This window comes from Clarias gariepinus, chromosome 4 (assembly GCF_024256425.1).
Source record: "Clarias gariepinus isolate MV-2021 ecotype Netherlands chromosome 4, CGAR_prim_01v2, whole genome shotgun sequence".
Classification (NCBI taxonomy): domain Eukaryota; kingdom Metazoa; phylum Chordata; class Actinopteri; order Siluriformes; family Clariidae; genus Clarias; species Clarias gariepinus.
The window spans coordinates 24,155,359-24,173,954 of record NC_071103.1 but is presented as its reverse complement, the minus strand read 5'-3'; the positions used below and the strand labels follow the sequence as shown (position 1 = coordinate 24,173,954).

The following is an 18,596-nucleotide window of genomic DNA, read 5'->3' as shown; positions in this document are numbered from 1 at the left end:
GAGCCTTGACCTTAATCCCACTGAACACCAGGATGAAAATAAAAAAAACTACTGCTGGCCATGTTCCAAAATTTAGGGGAAAGCTTTCCCAGAAAAAGCATATACAGTACTTGCGCGCAGTATTTGCTCGCCTGACTTTGTGGACTTTTTTGCACAGTCATGTTGGAATAGGAAAGGGCCATTCCCAAACTGTTCCGCAAAGTTGGGAGTATGAAATTGTCCAAAATGTCTTGGTATGGTGAAGCATTAAGAATTCCTTTCACTGGAAAAAAACTCCCACACCAGTTGCATTACGACTGTGCATTATGGCACAAAGCATGGTCCATAAAGACATGGATAAGTGAGTCCAGAGCTCAATCCAATAGAACACCATCGGGATAAATTAGAGCAGAGACTGCGAGCCACACCTTCTTGTCCAACATCAGTGTCTGACCTCACAAATGCACTTCTAAAAGAATGGTCAAAAATTCCCATAAAAACACCTCTTGGGGAAAGTCTTCCCAGAAGAGTTGAAGCTGCAAAGGGTAGGCTAACATCATTTTAAACCCCATGGATTAATATTTGGATGTTGGAAGTCAAGTTCATTGTCAAGTTTATACAGTATATATTGGAAGGTATGCAAGTGAATATTTTGGCAATATAGCATATGTGTATAGTCAGGTGCCATATAGAGTAGACACTGCAGTTTGAACACTTTATGTTTATTATTGTAGAATTATTAATTGTGGTAAACCAATTGGTTTGTAAACCAGTGTTCACTTATAAGGTTCAATCAATGTTGCCATCCAAACAGATCTTAAAATAAAAAACTTGCAAATGTGATATTCCTATTGTAAATATTTTTTTTATAAGTTTGTTTCTATTATTGTTCTTTGGTATACCTCTAAAGTAACATTCAGCATGCATGTATGTATGTATGTATGTATGTAGATTCTAAACAAATTTAGCATAGGATGCTTTGCTGCCTGCCAGTGTGTGAATAGTTTAGAGCATACCACCTGTATGATTCTACCGAAAAGGCAAAATGTTAACACCACAATTGGAAACATGTATAAATAAAAATGAATAAATAAACAAAATAATAATAATAATAATTGCAGTCAGTTTGGTAATGCATGAATTACCACACAAAAGAATCACAATATACAAGTGGCTACATGTTCTTAACAACTACTAAAAAACTTTAAACACCCCGGCTGTAATGTACTGATTAGTCAAATAAATATACAAATAAACTAGTCATAAACATTGAGGCTGTGCTTAGTATTCATGGAAAAGGGGCTTCATAATTCCCCATGGCTGTCATGACTATGATATGAGTGCAATAAACAGAAACCTATCTACATATTGAATACATCTAAATTCACTTTGTCTTCTATTGCCTTGTTGGACAGTTTAAATTTCAAGCACTTAAAATACCATAGCTCAGTTTTGATGACACTCTATATTTCACAACCAACTGCTAAAATGTTGCACAAAATAGCCCCTTCCTGAGAACTTACCACAAAATGCAGCCCTGGCTCACTTTCATAAAAGGTGATAATTTAGAAGGTGACAGAACAATTTGTTGAACAGTTATCAGTAGCATTTGCAATGATCCACCAAAAGAAGAAGGTCAGACTCCAATCTCAGAGACCACATTCCTACAGAAACCAGTCTTTACCTAATTTACTGTTGAAGTAGCAAGGGTAGGTTTAAATTCTGGAAGTGAGAAAGTACATAACATTTATGATGGAAGACCTCATTTTCACTTTCCTTCTTTAAAAGTTGAATTTTTTTTTCTCTTCTGAAATTGTACATATGTGATATAAATTGGGGAAAGCAAACGGGTCACAATCTATGTAACATATTGTAAAAAAATAAACAATCTATTAAATGCATGCAGAAAATAGCATTTAAAATATCTTTGACCCCTTTCACTTAACATCTCATATTTTAGTCACATACAAACATGCAAACTGTACATACATTGATCAACAATAACATTACTATGCAGAAAATAAATAACACTTCTTCTTCTTCTTCTTTGTCTTTCGGCTGTTCCCTTTCAGGGGTCGCCACAGCGAATCATCTGCCTCCATCTAACCCTATCCTCTGCATCCTCTTCTCTCACACCAACTAACTTCATGTCCTCTCTCACTGTATCCATAAATCTCCTCTTTGGTCTTCCTCTAGACCTCCTGCCTGGCAGTTCCAACCTCGGCATCCTTCTACCGATATATTCACCATCTCTCCTCTGAACATGTCCAAACCACCTCAATCTGGCCTCTCTGACTTTATCTCCAAAACATCTAACGTGGGTTGTCCCTCTGATAAACTCATTCTTAATCCTATCCATCCTTGTCACTCCCAAAGAGAACCTCAACATCTTCAGCTCTGCTACCTCCAACACTGCCTCCTGTCTTTTCTTCAGCGCCACTGTCTCTAAGCCGTAGAGCATTGCTGGTCTCACCACTGTCCTGTACACCTTTCCTTTCATTCTCGCTGATACTCTTATCGCACAACACACCTGACACTTTTCTCCACCCATTCCAACCTGCCTGTACCCGCCTCTTCACCTCCTTTTCACACTCTCCGTTGCTCTGGACCGCTGACCCCAAGTACTTAAAATCCTGCACCTTCTTTACCTCTGCTTCCTGTAGCCTCACCGATCCTCCTGGGTCCCTCTCATTCACACACATGTATTCCGTCTTGCTGTGGCTAACCTTCATTCCTCTGCTTTCCAGAGCATATATAAATAAGAAAATAAATAACACTGATATCTCAAAAATATATTAGAAAGTAAAGTCAGTGTGATGGCTACAGGACTGGATCAAAGCAACAGAGGAAAAACAAATAGGAAACCTGGCAGCAGGGTCATGGACTCACAAGACTTGTTGATGCATGTGGAGAGCAAAGACTAGCTTGCCTGTTTAGATTCCAGAGGAGAGCTACTGTAGAACATTGCTTAAAAAGTTATTGCTGGCTCTGATATAAAGGTGGCAGAACGCACTATGTTCCAGATTGCTGTGTATTGTGCTGTGTAGCAGTGCAGAGGTTAGAGTGCTCATGTCAACTACAGTTCACAACCCAAGGTGCCCATGAGCAATGGTTCTGGACCATGGAGCAATATAAGGTGGTTATGGTTGGGGTTAATTATATTTTATTTTATATTATGTGGATGGAAGGTGCATGTGCATGGCTTACATGGGAGAGATGGCACCAGAATAGACCAAGGGATGAAGGCAGGCCAGAGGCAGTATGAAGCTTTGGGAAGGGTTCTGCTGGCAAACATTGGGTCTTGGCAATCATGTGGATGGTACACATACCACCTATGTAAACCTTGAGCAGACCAAGTACACCCCTTCGAGACAATAGTCTCTAATTAAAGTGGCGTCTTTCAGCAGGATAATGCACCAAGGTAAGTGGAACATGCAGGAGAAGAACTGGAATAATTTCAGGAGTATGACAAAGAGTTCAATGGTTTTGCTATTTGTTTGTATGGCCTTCAAATTTCCTCAGATCTTAATTTTATCCATTAGGTGTCATATCCATGGGGGAGCCCCCAGTTTACAACTTGATTTGAAAGAAACTCATCTAAATCTACATTTATAACTTAACCTACTAATGAATAAACATTACAGTCAAATAATAACAAATGTATGGCTATATTAGTGTCATTCACATCAACCTCATGTAGACATTCCGGTGGAAATAATGGCTGGGACAATTCTGTTTATGAATGTCTTTTAATTAGGTCATCCACATTGTTTTGGGAAATATATTATGTTTTCTTAAAAAATATTTTTTCAAGATTGCTACATATTAAAATATATATCGTTACATTTTGAAATTACTTTTGAATTTACATTTAGTTAAAATTAAATCGAATGCGTTTGACTATTCTCTTACAGAAATGCTAAAAAACAAAAGAAAAAAGAGAAAGGACAATTAAAATCTATAGCCTGCAGTGACAAGGATTCTCTGTTACAAATTACAGTTAGAGTAAAAATGCCTAATTAGGCTTCTCCATTTCTAATACGAATTTCTCTGGTCATTCGACATGTCTCAAATATTCCACAGCAACAGGTCATCAGGGCGTCATTGCATATTGTACCCTATAAAATAAATGAATGATATTGTAACTATTTATTTAATTATTTCTGCAGTTATAAACAAACTAATAGTCTCTTGCAGGTGATTTCATTTAGTAGAAACACTCACTTGAATGCCGTATGTCAGTCTCATGTGTGTCCTCATAGCGGCCATGCCTCCAGGAACACATGCTAGGCATGGGTTCTCGCCATATTTGTTTGCTGTATAGCAGCTCAGTGCAATTGGACAGATGCAACCAAGAGCACCTAAAAAAGTAAGGCAGTATTAACAGAAAGTGGTAGAAGCATCTTAATTAAAATGACCAGTGCTACCAGTTCAACAGCATTGCTGTGAGTGGTTTGCAGTGAATGGAAGTGGTGACTCAGTTCTGCTATATGGAATGAAAGCTTGAATGTTCAGCCTTTCATATACTGTATTCATACTAGTAGACCATTAATTTTTCTCTCTGTTTTATCACATTGTAAATCACAATTATACCACTCTATTATTGTACACTGCCTCGTCAAAAAAAATAATTCACCAATATGTCGACCACCTTTATCTTTGATTACAGTTTGCAACGTGGTGGAAAATTCATGTATGAAAATAATTCCTCATGCTCTCAGAACCACTCTTTCACTATTCAAGTCCAGGAATATACCCGTGCCACCAGGGACAATTGATGGGATTCCATTGATGGGATAACCTGGTCATTCAATACATTCAGGTCATCAGCTGATTTCATTATATTGCCACATAACATTGCTGAGCCTAGACCTGACCATAACCATATCCACACCAGATCATAACACTGCTTTCATGGGCCTGCATCAGAACGCATGACCCTTTTCCATTGTTTCAAAAGTTAAGCATTTTTGCACTGAAATTTTTTAAACCTTTTTTTCTAAGCAACTTTTAAGCGTAGAAGCATTTAACTTTTAAGCATTTGAGTTATTTTCAATCACATTCAGGATGTTTTTAAGCTACATTTTGTTTATGTAGTTAGCACCATCCTTCCATCCTGAAAGGGTAACTTTTTTTTGGCCAAGCAGTGTATACACTATTTCATTACATCCAAATCCAACATAGTGAATAACACAATGCTCTGTGACATTTTTACATTACAGGGGTGCCTATTCAAGTAAAAAATATATAAGAAACAATAAGTTCAGAACTAAGCTGCAAAAATGTTGTTTAATTGTTGGCCATACTTTTAAACATAAATGAACAGATAAATGTTCTGTAACAGTTTAGACCCTAAATGTTAATAAATAACATTCTGTTTTACCCAGTTTATATTTAGGTTATACCTGCTGGCTTCAGTTTCTCATGATTTCACTACACTCTGTAATTAAATACTTCTAATGACAGGTGTTGGTCCAGTATTCATATGCCTTTTCTTTATGACATATTATGGAAGGACTTAAGTTGAAGTTTGGGTTATTAGTGTGAGCACTCACAGACAAGCAGGTCGCTACAGCAGGAGCAGAGGCCAGTGCTCCACTCTCCTGTCTGCACATTGGTGCCGTAGGAGGCTGCACCCGGCTGAGTAATTACTGGGTTTGACATGTTGATGAACTGTTGGTCTCTAAAAGAACAAAGTGTTTCCATTTGGAAAGTAAAAAAAAAAAATTAGCAGACGCATGGGCTTCACAGAGTATCGATGCTGGATGAAATATAAAGGCAATATGTAAAGTATAACTAAGGTGGTATTATATAATGATGTCTAAACTAGGACTCCATATTCCAGACCTTTACAAATACTAAATAACAAGATAACTGCTGTACAATGCAAGTGTGGTATAAAATTATATATAGCAAATGACTAAGTATCTGTAAAATAATCCATTCATATAACAAACCTTTAGTTTATAAACTCTAAGTAACAAGATACAAACAAGTCTGTTAAAAAGTAACCTGGAAAATATATATATATATTTTTTTGTTATATAAAAGTAATTTATTTTATTTCTTTTTTAAAAGAAATTCAAATTGGTCTACAATCTCCCTTTCACATGATTGACCATACAAGACAAATAAAACAGTACAGCATCGTAAACAAATGTTTAAAATCTTTTTAAAAAACAGTAACATCAAACACAAAGTGAAGGCACTTACCTCGTCTGGTACTCTCAAGTCTCTTGATCTAAATCTTTGAGCACAAATGTCTAAGAGGAAGTTGTGACACCACGCCTGCAATGTTTCCGAAGCTCTCTATAAACCTCATAGTAGCTTGATCACAAGAGAACACCATAATCACTCACAAATGTAACCAAACTCATGACTAAACCATAAACTCATACTCTGACCCAGGTTAATGTATACTATCATACATTGGATGGCCATTTAGTTTATAATAAAAGGACTAAAAACCCTGATCACAGACTAGGCTGTAGAATCTAACCACAACCACAAATGCATCAAGCTTTAGCTGCATTTTATCTTTGCATCAACTTTCATTAGTCAGTCTGATGAACATCAGATAAAAACAGCTCTGATGTAATCCTGTGCTAAAGGATTAAAACAACACAAAACTATTTATTTAATATATGGCAGTTGGACAATGTTTTCCTTTCAATTTTATTAATGTTTATCATGAATAAAAAAACAACACATCAGATTTGGTAATGCTTAAAAATGAACATGAAAAAAAGCACAACACAATATTCAGTATCCATTTCTCGGCCAGTTTTATTAGTTTTGGTTGCATGGTCTTAGCATGTAATAATATTTGTTATGGTGGATCTTATTATACAGGAGTCCCCTGGGTTTCTGTTGGGATAGAACTTGTGTCCGAGCTCCTAGTCTTCTTCTGAGCAAGAGCTTTCTCTTTCTTCTCTGCCTTTTGTTTCTGTACCTCTTTGAAGACCTAAGACAGACACATTAAAAGTCATAGATATGGAAAGAAAAATTAGGGATAAGCTGTATATTAAGCTTGGGATGAGATTAGTCTCATAGATTAGTGTATTACCTTGATGCAGAGGGCTTTCTTAGCCAGCCAACGTCGAGTAGCCCGTCTGTAGTACTCTGGAGGAAAAGTGTACGTGATCCCCAGCTCTGCACATACCTTCTCAAAAGCATCATATCGTGACCTTCTCAAGTATTTGAGCAATTTCTTCCTACGATCAATGCTCATCAACATCCATCGCTTGTTAGCTTTGTCCTGATATAAATAACAGAAAAACAAAGATAGATGTGGCAATAACAATTTATCGCTCATTCGTAAAAGATTTATCTATATAATATTACAATAATGTTACATTTGACACTCAAGAAATAGTGGCACTATCTTCCAGAGTCTTTCTACTTTTGTATCCACCCCACCAACTCAATTTTTTAGCAATATGGTAAAAATCTTATATATACATATATATATATATATAAATATATATTTGATTTATACCACAGAGGATATGAGCATTGTTACTAATAGTTCCTGAAACCTTTTTTAGAGTAGATAATTAGTTTGCATGTATTTTAAACAATGTCTATTCGGAGTGTTACTTCTACCCTTTTTTGTGCAATGTTTATTTTATACATCTTTTTCTCATTTTTTTTTTAATAAAAGTGTAATTTTTTTGGGGAATTTACTATTTTACATCAATAGTGTTGTGAAATGTATTCTTCTTTCAGTGTGTGCACAGGATATACAGGATATCCGGTTTCTCACTGAGGCTGCAATCAAGGTAGAGTGTGAAATGCTATTACAACTTTTACAAATGCACTTGTTCTTTTTTGCTTACCTTAGGGTGCTTCTGTAAATGCTCCTGAAAGTTGCGTATACGTGCTGTCAACATTGCCACTATAATGCAAGCAAGGAAAGTTTGTTACATTGACATCAGGTCAGGAAATTCCATTAAAAAAAAAAAAAAAAAAAAAAAAAGAGTTTGAGACAATCTAAAAGCGAAGTGGTGAATGCTATGCTTATGTTATTGGAATCACAAGAGTAACCTACCCTTAACCTCTGTTGAGTTTCGATCATTTTCATGCCTCTGGACCTTCGCAATCAGCTGTTCCTCTTTCAGGTGCAATCTCTCACTCTGGATGTAAATATTGTTAGTTTTATCATGTCATATAATTTAATCATGTACATGATATTATGCTTCAAAGAACTGAAAATGTCATAATCTATGATAACAGCATACCATATGAAGTAAAAATTATAATAAACGTAAAACAAAACCAGTGCATCATACATGATTTGCAAGTTCCAGTGAGAGAAGCTTCTTTACCACGTCATCAACCCTGAAATCATAGGATATTGCAACATTTGGGATTTAGACACAAAAGAGCCACATTGTCTAATAAATAAGAAAAAAAAGTTCAGATATATGTAAAATGATTTTTTTCATATTTGGTTGTTACAAAACCCAGCTTTTGTTTTGTATGATTATTATTATTATTATTATTCATCTAATGATGAAAACTTTTACATCAGAGTAGTTTATTTTCCCTCATGGCCCTAATTGTGCCAATCCATCGCAGGGCACACACATACACACACACACACACACACACACACTCACACCCTACGAGCAATTTGGGAATGCCAATTAGCCAAATCTTTGGACTGTGAGAGGAAACCCACCAAGCACGGAGAGAACATGCAAACTCCAAGCACACAGAGATAATAATAATAATAATAGATTTTATTTGTAGGCGCCTTTCATGACACTCAAGGACACCTTACACACCATAAAAAAAAAAAATAATAATAATAATAAAAAAAAATAAAAAAAAAAAAAAATAATAATAAAAAACCAACAACAATAGTAAAGGACAATATACAAGCAATGCAGTGTTAAAAGTATGTCTGCCTGAAGAGATGTGTTTTTAAACGGGATTTGAAAACAGAAATAGAGTTACTATTTTGGATATCAAGAGGTAGTAGATTCCACAGGTAAGGGGCAGCGTAGCTAAAAGCTCGAGATCCCATGGTTGCCAAACGCATACGAGGAAGAATCAAGATGAGAAGATGAGAATCAAGTCTGGCCGGAAATCGAACCTGGACCCTGGAGGTGCAAGGCGACACCACCACTAACTAACCATTACACCCCTAACTAACCATTACACCACCACGCCGCCCAACCTGTATCAATTATATCAATATATGATTTTAATAATTCTATGTAATGTTTTTTTAATATCCATATTATGTTATTTGGTAGCTTTATGCAGATAGGTGTGTCTTTGTGAAGTATTTGCTCCACTTACTGCACTAAGGTCTTTAAAATGTACAATATTCAAATTTTCTGAAAATAAAAAATATTTTATTAGCTATAATCATAAAAATAAAAGAAATAAATCAGTCATGAGAATGTAATGAATCTTTATACAAGTTTCCCTTTTTTTTTTTCAACTTTTCAAAAATATTATAATTTATCGAGACATACCTGTATATGCAGTATGTATTATACACACACACACAGTGCCTTGCAAAAATATTCATACTTTTTTTCCCACATGTTGATTAACATTCATTTTTGCACTGTGCGAGGAAACTGGAGTACCGGAGGAAACCGACCAAGCACAGGGAGATATATTCCGAGTATAAAGTTTATTTTTCATACCAATGGTCTCAAACAGATTTTTATTACCTGCAAGCCTAGCCCCCAGAATGCTTTACCACATAACAGGTTTCACAAAATAGGATAACGCTAATGCTAAGCCTGATAAATAGGAAACATACGTGTGAGCCAGTGGAACAGAAGCATATTCAAGTTTCAGCATTGATGGTGCCAGGTCTTCTAGTTGACTCTGAAATTCTGTTTTGAGAAGGAAATAATTCATTAACACCAGCACTAATTGTCCTATTAAAACACAAACGTTTATGATTATATGCAACATAGCAATACAGCAAAGATAAGATATGTAAAGATTAGAGGTGTTATGTATAAAGGGTTTAAATATTAATGTTAAAAACACTCAGGTCTTTGTAGACTTTTGTACTATAACCTAGTTCTCAGAGCGACGGTTATTGAAGAATGGGACATAATCTTGGTGAGGCAATCTTATGCAATAAGTATGAAATTCATCAGAAATTGATGGCACTTTTTTGCACTGATTGCAATTGCACCTCGTTGTTGTTTTATAAAGTAATATATGTACTGTACACAACAAGCAGACTGTACATTGTCATTCTTCATGTTTACTTTGGGGTGTGTGAGGACAATCATTGTGTTCAAATCCAAACATAATTAGGGCAAATTGGATTACATTTCCACAACAATTAGCAGTGACCTATTAAATGACCTATTATTTCAAAGTATAATTGGAAACCTCTACATAAAGTGAATCAGTGTTGGTTTTTCATGTTTTCATGAGCAGAGGTCAAATCATAGCCTCATTAGCCCATTGTACTCAGAATTTTTTTTATCTAAGTGGTGTGTGTGTGTGTGTGTGTGTGTATATATATATATATATATATATATATATATATATATATATATATAAAATAACCCTGATAAAATTTCCACAGCATATACAGAACCTTACCTGGCTTTTTTTGTACAGCTCGACCATACTGTCTCACTGATTGGTTTATACAAGTTACATTACCTGAAAGAAATGCAAAAAGTTTAAACATAAAGAACCAGATTTTACATGTGAGAGAAAACAAAACTGTGATGATGCACATGCTTGTCAGTGATGACTGTGTTCTAGTCAAGGGTGGTATTTCGATGAGCAATTCAGTTAAAATGCCAAACAAATAGGCCAACACTGAGCCAGCCAAGTTAAAAAGTAATGAGAAAATACTTGATTAAAACCAGAGCTGACACCAATGTCTCAGAAATGATACTAGAGGAAAACAGCTCAGAAAGGAGGGGGAGGTTGGTGGAAGTGACTTGGTAGCCCACATCCTTTCCACACACCCACTTATGAGTGTTCTCATGTCACCACAGTCTATGTTTTTTAAAGTCACATAAAAAAATAGCTGAGCATACAAATATATTTTTTTCTTTTAGGACTATGTGCACAAGTGCTACATTTTGGGCAACTACCTGTTATTATTGTTCATAACATCACAGATATTTTAAACAACATACAGTCAGTAAAAGTAACACCAATTTCTAATAAACAAATTCTCATCATTTCTGTCCTTTTTATAATTGTATTACTTATATGGACTATGTTTTAACTTCAGAGTGCACCACCAATGTGGCTTGTAACTCTCTCAGAAAAGCATAGATACAAAGTATTTAAGTAGCAAAAGTATTTAACACCTCTCTTTCCTCTTACTGTTTCACTTTCGTTACAATGTTGCTGCTAAAAGTAGGGCAACCTCTAAGATTCCCCCTTGTACAATTCCTTAGATTTGTCACCTTAGTATTCAGCCTACACCTACTTACGTTGGGTTTTGGCCATGGAAACAGAACAGTGGTTGAGTGTACCATATAGTTCCAAACTCCACTAATAAAAAAAAAACAAAAACAAAAAAAAAAACCTACAGGTCCAAAAGTTAGAATCAACCCCCTATGTGCATAGTTCTTAAACCGTTGCCACAAATTCGGGAAAATAATTATCTAGAGTATTTTCTGTAATGCTACAATTTATGTATGGACTAATTGTAGCAAGTTCCCTTCACTGAAATTAATAAGCCTAGCATGAGTTCCTGTTAGTATTGGGGGCAACAACAACAACAACAAAAAACTCCAAAGAAGCAGTGACACTCTCCCAAAACATGAGCGGGGACATTTAAAATTTATACGTTTAACAAAATAATTTTTAAATTGTAAATCAATTCTATATTGAAAACTGAACATCCCTAGATCAAACCCATATGTATTGCTTCACAATAATCCACTCTATGAATACAAATATTGTATTTACAGTATATAATATATACAGTTAAACCTTGGATTATGAGCAAAAATAGTTCTGGAAACATAATTTTAATCCAAAGCACGCATATATTTAAAGCAAATTTCCCCATAAGAAAGAAAGGAAACTCAGATGATTCGTTTCACAACCCAAAAACATTCATATAGAATTATAAATGCAAAATATAAAGTAAGAATCAAAATTTTTTACTGTATATTAACCTTTACTTTAGCTTTGAAAAGAATCGTAGCTGGTTTAAATGAGATGAAAGAGAGGAGGAGGAGGAGGAAGGGGGGAGTTGCGTAGAATGACTAACACACACACAAACAAACACACACACTCTGAAATAGAGTCTCTGTTGGCTTACTGGAATCCTTTTCTTTTTGTGCGACTTTAACAAGAAACCTCTTTAATGACACTTGCTTTTTGCCAGAAACGTGACATTGCATTGTCGTTAAACAGATTCATCTCCCGCACCCCTAAAGCCTTTTTAACCTTTTTCTTCATAGGGGCTGTTGCTGCAGTACAGTTACTAAAGAACAGTAACTACACAGGGACACAAAATAAAAATACCTTAGGCACATACACACACGGTAACTGTTATAGTACACAAGCGCACAGATGTTGACTATACAAGTGACACGATCTAAGAACGAGCATGGGAGACGTTTACCCACAATCCCGCAGCGCGCGAGAGAAAAGAATCATTGACTCAGTTGTGATCATGTGACGCTCGGCAGACAAAGTGTATATGCATCAGTCGTAATTTAAGATCTTGCTCGTTTATCGACTTTATTAAATATTTCTGCTCATCTTGAAAAACACTCGTAGACCAAGTTTTTCGCAACCCAAGGTTTTACTATATACAAATATTATATTTAATCAGCAAAAATTACCCACCTGGGCAATGACAGCACTTCCATTAAGGACAAGCACTGGGTGTGAATTTTGTCAACATACACTATCGTTCAAAAGTTTGGGGTCACTTGCAAATTTCTTTGTTTTTGTTTAGTGATTTATTTTCTACATTCTAGTTAATTCTTCTATGTACATTCTACATACTGAGAATTTTAAAACTATAAAATAACACATGGAATTAGGTAATTATATAAGAACAAAAACAACAGTTAGTTGTTATTTTAAGACACAGAGGTCAGCCTTTCTGTAATAGTTCTTGCAAGAACAGTATTGTCAAGTGCATTTGCAAAATCCGTCAAGCACCATAATGAAACTGGCTCTCATGAAGGCCATCCCAGGAGGGCGAGACCAAAACCTACCTCTGCCACAGACGAGAAGTTCATTTAGAGTTATCAGCCTGAAAAATGACCAATTAACAGCACCTCAGATTAGAGGCGTTTTGAAGTCTTTACAGAGCCTAAGTAGCAGACACATCTCACCATTAACTTTTCAAAGGAGATTAATGCATTTTTTGGACGCCATCAGCATTCCTTTACAATGTAGAAAGAAATACAAATCAGGAATGATCATGGAGTTAGAAAGCGACCCCAAACTTTTGAATAGTAGTACAAGTGTAAGGACAGTTTGAAGTTTATGCTTTTTAATACTTTTTTGTTTGTTTCTTCTGAGAACAACAGTTATATGTAAATATGCAAATTGGAAAGTTCATTGTTAACTAGACTATCAATGGCACAACATAATTCAGAAATCAACAAATAATGTATGAGATTGGATGTGATATCTAAAGCCAGTCCATCCTGTTAACTTGACCTCGATCAAGACAGGCTTTTTCACAGACATTCTTATAACTATTTCTATTAAAATCTAAGCTCATGCCCAGGCTACCCCACGTAATGTCTACCAGTCATGGGTCATAACACTGCCACATGTCCCAAGTCTCACCACAGCTTCTAAATAAATAAACCACACCCCAGCTCCCAATATAGGAAACTGTTAAGTTTGATCAAAATGAAAACAGGTACTGACAACAATTTCAATAATTTCTTCAGCTCACACTGAAGTTGGTTTAAAAAAAGAAAAAGCTGGACCTTTCTAAAATGTTGATGCTGCTTCTGTGTATGGTGCCAGTGTATTGTTGTGTGTTGCACCACAGGTCAGAAGAAGACGACTGACGATAAAATACCCCCTCGACTTGAGCGCCTTGTAGTGGCAATTAATGGTACTGTATACATCAAGGTAGCGTTTACACATCAGTACAACGTGGCTTTACAAAAATCTATGAAATAACGGGAAATAAAGGTGTTAAGGGAGGTTAAATATTATAATCCTGAATACAACTATAAGGCTGAACACAACTTCACAAGCTCGCTGATGTTAAACATTTATTGATCATCACGGGAAGTTAAATTGAGCAGGAAGTTTTGTTAATCATCAGCCACTGAATTACGTAACTACAGTGCAAAAAAACAAAAAAAAAAAACACGACGATCGACATTTCTTCTGGCAAAACGGTGATAAACACAGACATACGTTCAGCTGAGCGAGTCGGCATCCAGGTGAAATAAACACTGCGCTGTCCCCAAGAGCTGCACTGACCGAGCGGAACACTGCCACGTCTCACACCCGAGACTGCATTCCATGCTCGTATTGCCGCCGTTGATTTTAGGCTATATTTGAAAAACATTGCTTAATTTAAATAGTTAACAAAAGACTAAACGTGTATTTGTCTCCTTCAGTGTACGGAGGCAGCCATCTTTGCCGACCTTTTTTCTTCTACCGCAGACGCATGACAGCACTGAGCTCTTTACCGCCCCCTCCGTGTTGTACAACCAAAATTGCGATATTTCCCTCTTCTGGGATCCAGATATAAAAGTCAGGCTTGACAAAAATATATATAATTTTAAAACCGGGATCGGCAAAGATACGATCCGTAGACTGGAAACAATCCCGTTTAATGTCATATAACAGAGCAGAAAATTAATTTCGAATTGATAGCGTCTTCGGGACCGTAAAGAGCCAGCCCTCGTTATTCCACTAGGTGGCGATGTCGAGAAATCATTCCTGACACCGACAAAATGTGCCAACACTATGTAATTCACATTAGCAAGTTACATTTTTGAAACGTAACCCCAATTAAACCCATGTTTTAATTAAGTTCATGTTACATGAGAAAAATTTTGGCCCCAGTATGGCAAATATATTAAAAACATTAGGGTTAGGTGGCTTAGTGGTTAGCACTGTCGCCTTGCAAATCCAGGTTCCTGGCTCAGAGTTTGTGTCCATGGAGACTCATGTTCCTCCCGTGCTTGGTGGGTTTCCTAAAGGTACTTCCTGGTTTCCTTCCACAGTCCAAAGACATGCAGATTAGGCTAATTAGCGTTCCCAAATTGCCAGTAGTGTGTGAATGAGCATGTGAGTGTGCAGGGGAAAAGTGGCCCTGGACTTCCTGGCCCACAGCAGCCCACATCATTGCCTCATTAATGTAGAGATACATTTTTAACACCAGTTACTAGTATAAAAATATAACACAATACAGAAATCAATGCCATTTACACATAATTTAAAGTATGACTGAACATATATTGGGTCATATTAGTAAAACAAAGAAACAAAGAAAAAGACATCAAGACAAACAACATTTAAAATGATAAAGACAATATTTTAAAAAGAATGGCAATAAAACTTAACAGGTAAGCTAAAATAAAATCAGTAGCCGCATTAGCTCACGCTAGTAAACTAGTTACGTATTTGAATTATTATGGTAGTCAATATTAATTTGAAATAATGCTAAGAAACCTTATTTTGAAGTAATATTGACTACCATAATAATTACTAGCACGAGTTAATGCTGCTACTAATTTTATTTCAGCTTACCTGTTCAGTTTGATTGCCATTCTTTTTTACTCAGCTCTGGTAGATCAGGGGTGAGGTGTTGGTCATCATGAGCAGGCACTGGTTCATCATCACTGACCCTGTCGCACTTGCAGCTTACACTGATGAGTGGTATATCTTACACTGCATCACCATGATAACCCCTGTGAAATGTTCATGATATCTCACAAACAAAAAGGCCAATTTGTCTTTTCCCCATAAAGTGTTTAGGTGAAATTGTGTCAATTGTGTCAAGTGTCAAATGTGACAAATATGCAAACATGGCACTGCACATGTAGTCAGATTCTTCCACTGGGATGAAACTGTGGCAGGTTTAGTTATAGCACTTTCAAAATCATACTAACTATACACTGATATAAATAACTTTGAATGATGAATGCTTTTTACCATCCTTGTGACTCAATAAGAGACAATGCAAAGAATATTTTCTAACATCCTGTAAATGATACATTTTTGGCAGCATTGTCTTGCATCTTTTGAAATAATAATAATAAAAAAATCACAATACTGCAAAAATGACTTATTTTTTTGTCAAACTGTTTATAAGACTCCTGGGTCTCTGTGAGACTGGTGCTACTGGACGCTGAAAATTTTTGCCTATTCGTCTTTGTACGAATGTTTGTCTTATTTTTCAGACCCAATATATGTTCAGTGATACTTTTTTTGCGTTTTTGTATTGTCTTATATTTTTATACTAGTAAATAGTTTTTTTAAAATTATCTCCACTTTAATGAGCCAATGAATTATGATGTGGGATGTGGTGCGCTGCTGGATCCAGCCTCGCTGTCCCTGACCTGTTATAGACAGAATCTGTTCATTTGAAGCATTTCACAGCATTTACCGCTAAAGCTTTTTCTTATTTTCACGTAACTTTCAGCTCCACCATTTTTCCTTCCTCCTTTTAATTCATGAAAATTATTATTAATTTGCTCAGAGAAATTCGCTGTATCGAGAAATGATAAATATCTCTCCCTCCGTAAATTAAAAGTGGTCGGGGCGTGTTTCAGAACACGGATAGAATAGACTTCTTCTTTGTCTTTCGGCTGTTCCCTTTCAGGGGTCACCACAGCAAATCATCTGCCTCCATCTAACCTTATCCTCTGCATCCTCTTCTCTCACACCAACTAACTTCATGTCCTCTCTCACTGCATCCATAAATCTCCTCTTTGGTCTTCCTCTCGACCTCCTGTCTGGCAGTTCAAACCTCAGCACCCTTCTACCGATATATTCACCATCTCTCCTCTGAACATGTCCAAACCACCAAGGCCTCTCTGACTTTATCTCCAAAACATTTAACATGGGTTGTCCCTCTGATGAAATCATTCTTGATCCTATCCATCCTTATCACTCCCAAGGAGAACCTCAACATCTTCAGCTCTGCTACCTCCAACTCTGCCTCCTGTCTTTTCTTCAGTGCCACTGTCTCTAAGCCATAAAGCATCGCTGGTCTCACCACTGTCCTGTACACCTTTCCTTTCATTTTCGCTGATACTCTTTTATCGCACAACACACCTGCAACTTTTCTCCACCCATTCCAACCTGCCTGTACCCGCCTCTTTACCTCCTTTTCACACTCTCCGTTGCTCTGGACTGTTGACCTTAAGTACTTAAAGTCCTGCACCTTCTTTACCTCTGCTCCCTGTATCCTTACCGTTCCTCTTGGGTTCCTCTCATTCACGCACATGTATTCCGTCTTAATGTGGCTAACCTTCATTTCTCTGCTTTCCAGAGCATACCTCCACCTCTCCAAATTTTCTTCCACCTGTTCTCTGCTCTCGCTACAAAGGACAATATCATCTGCAAACATCATAGTCCATGGCGACTCCTGTCTAACCTTATCTGTCATCCTGTCCATCACCAGAGCAAACAAAAAGGGGCTTAGAGCCGATCCTTGATGCAGACCCACCTCCACCTTGAACTCTTCTGTCACACCTACAGCACATCTCACCACTACAGATGGAATAGACCAAACTAATTAATTTTGAGGGAGGTCATTACATCTGCGGTAACATAAAACACACGCTCTTTGTCGACTGCGCCTGTCCGAACGACGCACTCATCCATATACAGTAGGTAGAAAAGAAATGCAATATTATGGTTTCCATCATTTATATATATATATATATACACTCACCCAAAGGATTATTAGGAAAACCATACTAATACGATGTTTGACCCTCTTTTGCCTTCAAAACTGCCTTAATGGGATTGATTTAACAAGGTGCTGAAAGCATTCTTTAGAAATGTTGGCCCATATTGATAGGATAGCATCTTGCAGTTGATGGAGATTTGTGGGATGCACATCCAGGGCATGAAGCTCCCGTTCCACCACATCCCAAAGATGCTCTATTGGGTTGAGATCTGGTGACTGTGGGGGCCATTTTAGTACAGTGAACTCATTGTCATGTTCAAGAAACCAATTTGAAATGATTCGAGCTTTGTGACATGGTGCATTATCCTGCTGGAAGTAGCCATCAGAGGATGGGTACAAGGTGGTCATAAAGGAATGGACATGGTCAGAAACAATGCTCAGGTAGCCCGTGGGATTTCAACGATGCCCAATTGGCACTAAGGGGCCAAATTTTGACTCTACCATTTGAATGTCTCAACAGAAATCGAGACTCATCAGACCAGGCGACATTTTTCCAGTCTTTAACTGTCCAATTTTGGTGAGCTCGTGCAAATTGTAGCCTCTTTTTCCTATTTGTAGTGCAGATGAGTGGTACCCGGTGGGGTCTTCTGCTGTTGTAGCCCATCTGCCTCAAGGTTGTGCGTGTTGTGGCTTTACAAATGCTTTGCTGCATATCTTGGTTGTAACGAGTGGTTATTTCAGTCAAAGTTGCTCTTCTATCAGCTTGAATCAGTCGGCCCATTCTCCTCTGACTTCGAGC

The 18,596-nt window shown here is 36.9% G+C and overlaps 2 protein-coding genes across 2 annotated transcripts; both read right to left on the bottom strand.

Annotated features, from left to right (window-relative positions):
• Positions 1-3,709: 3,709 nt before the first annotated feature.
• Positions 3,710-6,344, bottom strand: LOC128520761 (cornifelin-like). Its single transcript, XM_053495146.1, has 4 exons — positions 6,193-6,344; positions 5,535-5,662; positions 4,204-4,340; positions 3,710-4,097 (listed from the first exon to the last, which is right to left on the bottom strand). Exons 2-4 carry the CDS (start codon positions 5,641-5,643, stop codon positions 3,999-4,001), a joined length of 345 nt encoding a protein of 114 aa, XP_053351121.1. The 5' UTR covers positions 5,644-5,662; positions 6,193-6,344; the 3' UTR covers positions 3,710-3,998.
• A 396-nt stretch (positions 6,345-6,740) lies between these two features.
• mrps15 (mitochondrial ribosomal protein S15) lies at positions 6,741-14,611 on the bottom strand. The gene is made up of 8 exons (XM_053495145.1): positions 14,344-14,611; positions 10,570-10,632; positions 9,764-9,839; positions 8,271-8,319; positions 8,030-8,114; positions 7,818-7,876; positions 7,046-7,237; positions 6,741-6,943 (listed from the first exon to the last, which is right to left on the bottom strand). Exons 1-8 carry the CDS (start codon positions 14,495-14,497, stop codon positions 6,824-6,826), a joined length of 798 nt encoding a protein of 265 aa, XP_053351120.1. The 5' UTR covers positions 14,498-14,611; the 3' UTR covers positions 6,741-6,823.
• Positions 14,612-18,596: the final 3,985 nt, after the last annotated feature.

Bases quoted from the DNA above. Each gene is read 5' to 3' on its own strand.
- mrps15 (XM_053495145.1), bottom strand. From the start codon at position 14,497: ATGTTTTTCAAATATAGCCTAAAATCAACGGCGGCAATACGAGCATGG. The intron at 7,238-7,817 runs GTAAGCAAAAAA...TATTTATATCAG, and splicing joins ATTTACAGAAGCACCCTAAG to GACAAAGCTAACAAGCGATG. The intron at 6,944-7,045 runs GTAATACACTAA...TGTCTGTCTTAG, and splicing joins AGAAAGCCCTCTGCATCAAG to GTCTTCAAAGAGGTACAGAA.
- LOC128520761 (XM_053495146.1), bottom strand. From the start codon at position 5,643: ATGTCAAACCCAGTAATTACTCAGCCGGGTGCAGCCTCCTACGGCACC. The intron at 4,341-5,534 runs GTGAGTGCTCAC...TTACTTTTTTAG, and splicing joins CTGTAGCGACCTGCTTGTCT to GTGCTCTTGGTTGCATCTGT. The intron at 4,098-4,203 runs GTGAGTGTTTCT...TTTATTTTATAG, and splicing joins GACTGACATACGGCATTCAA to GGTACAATATGCAATGACGC.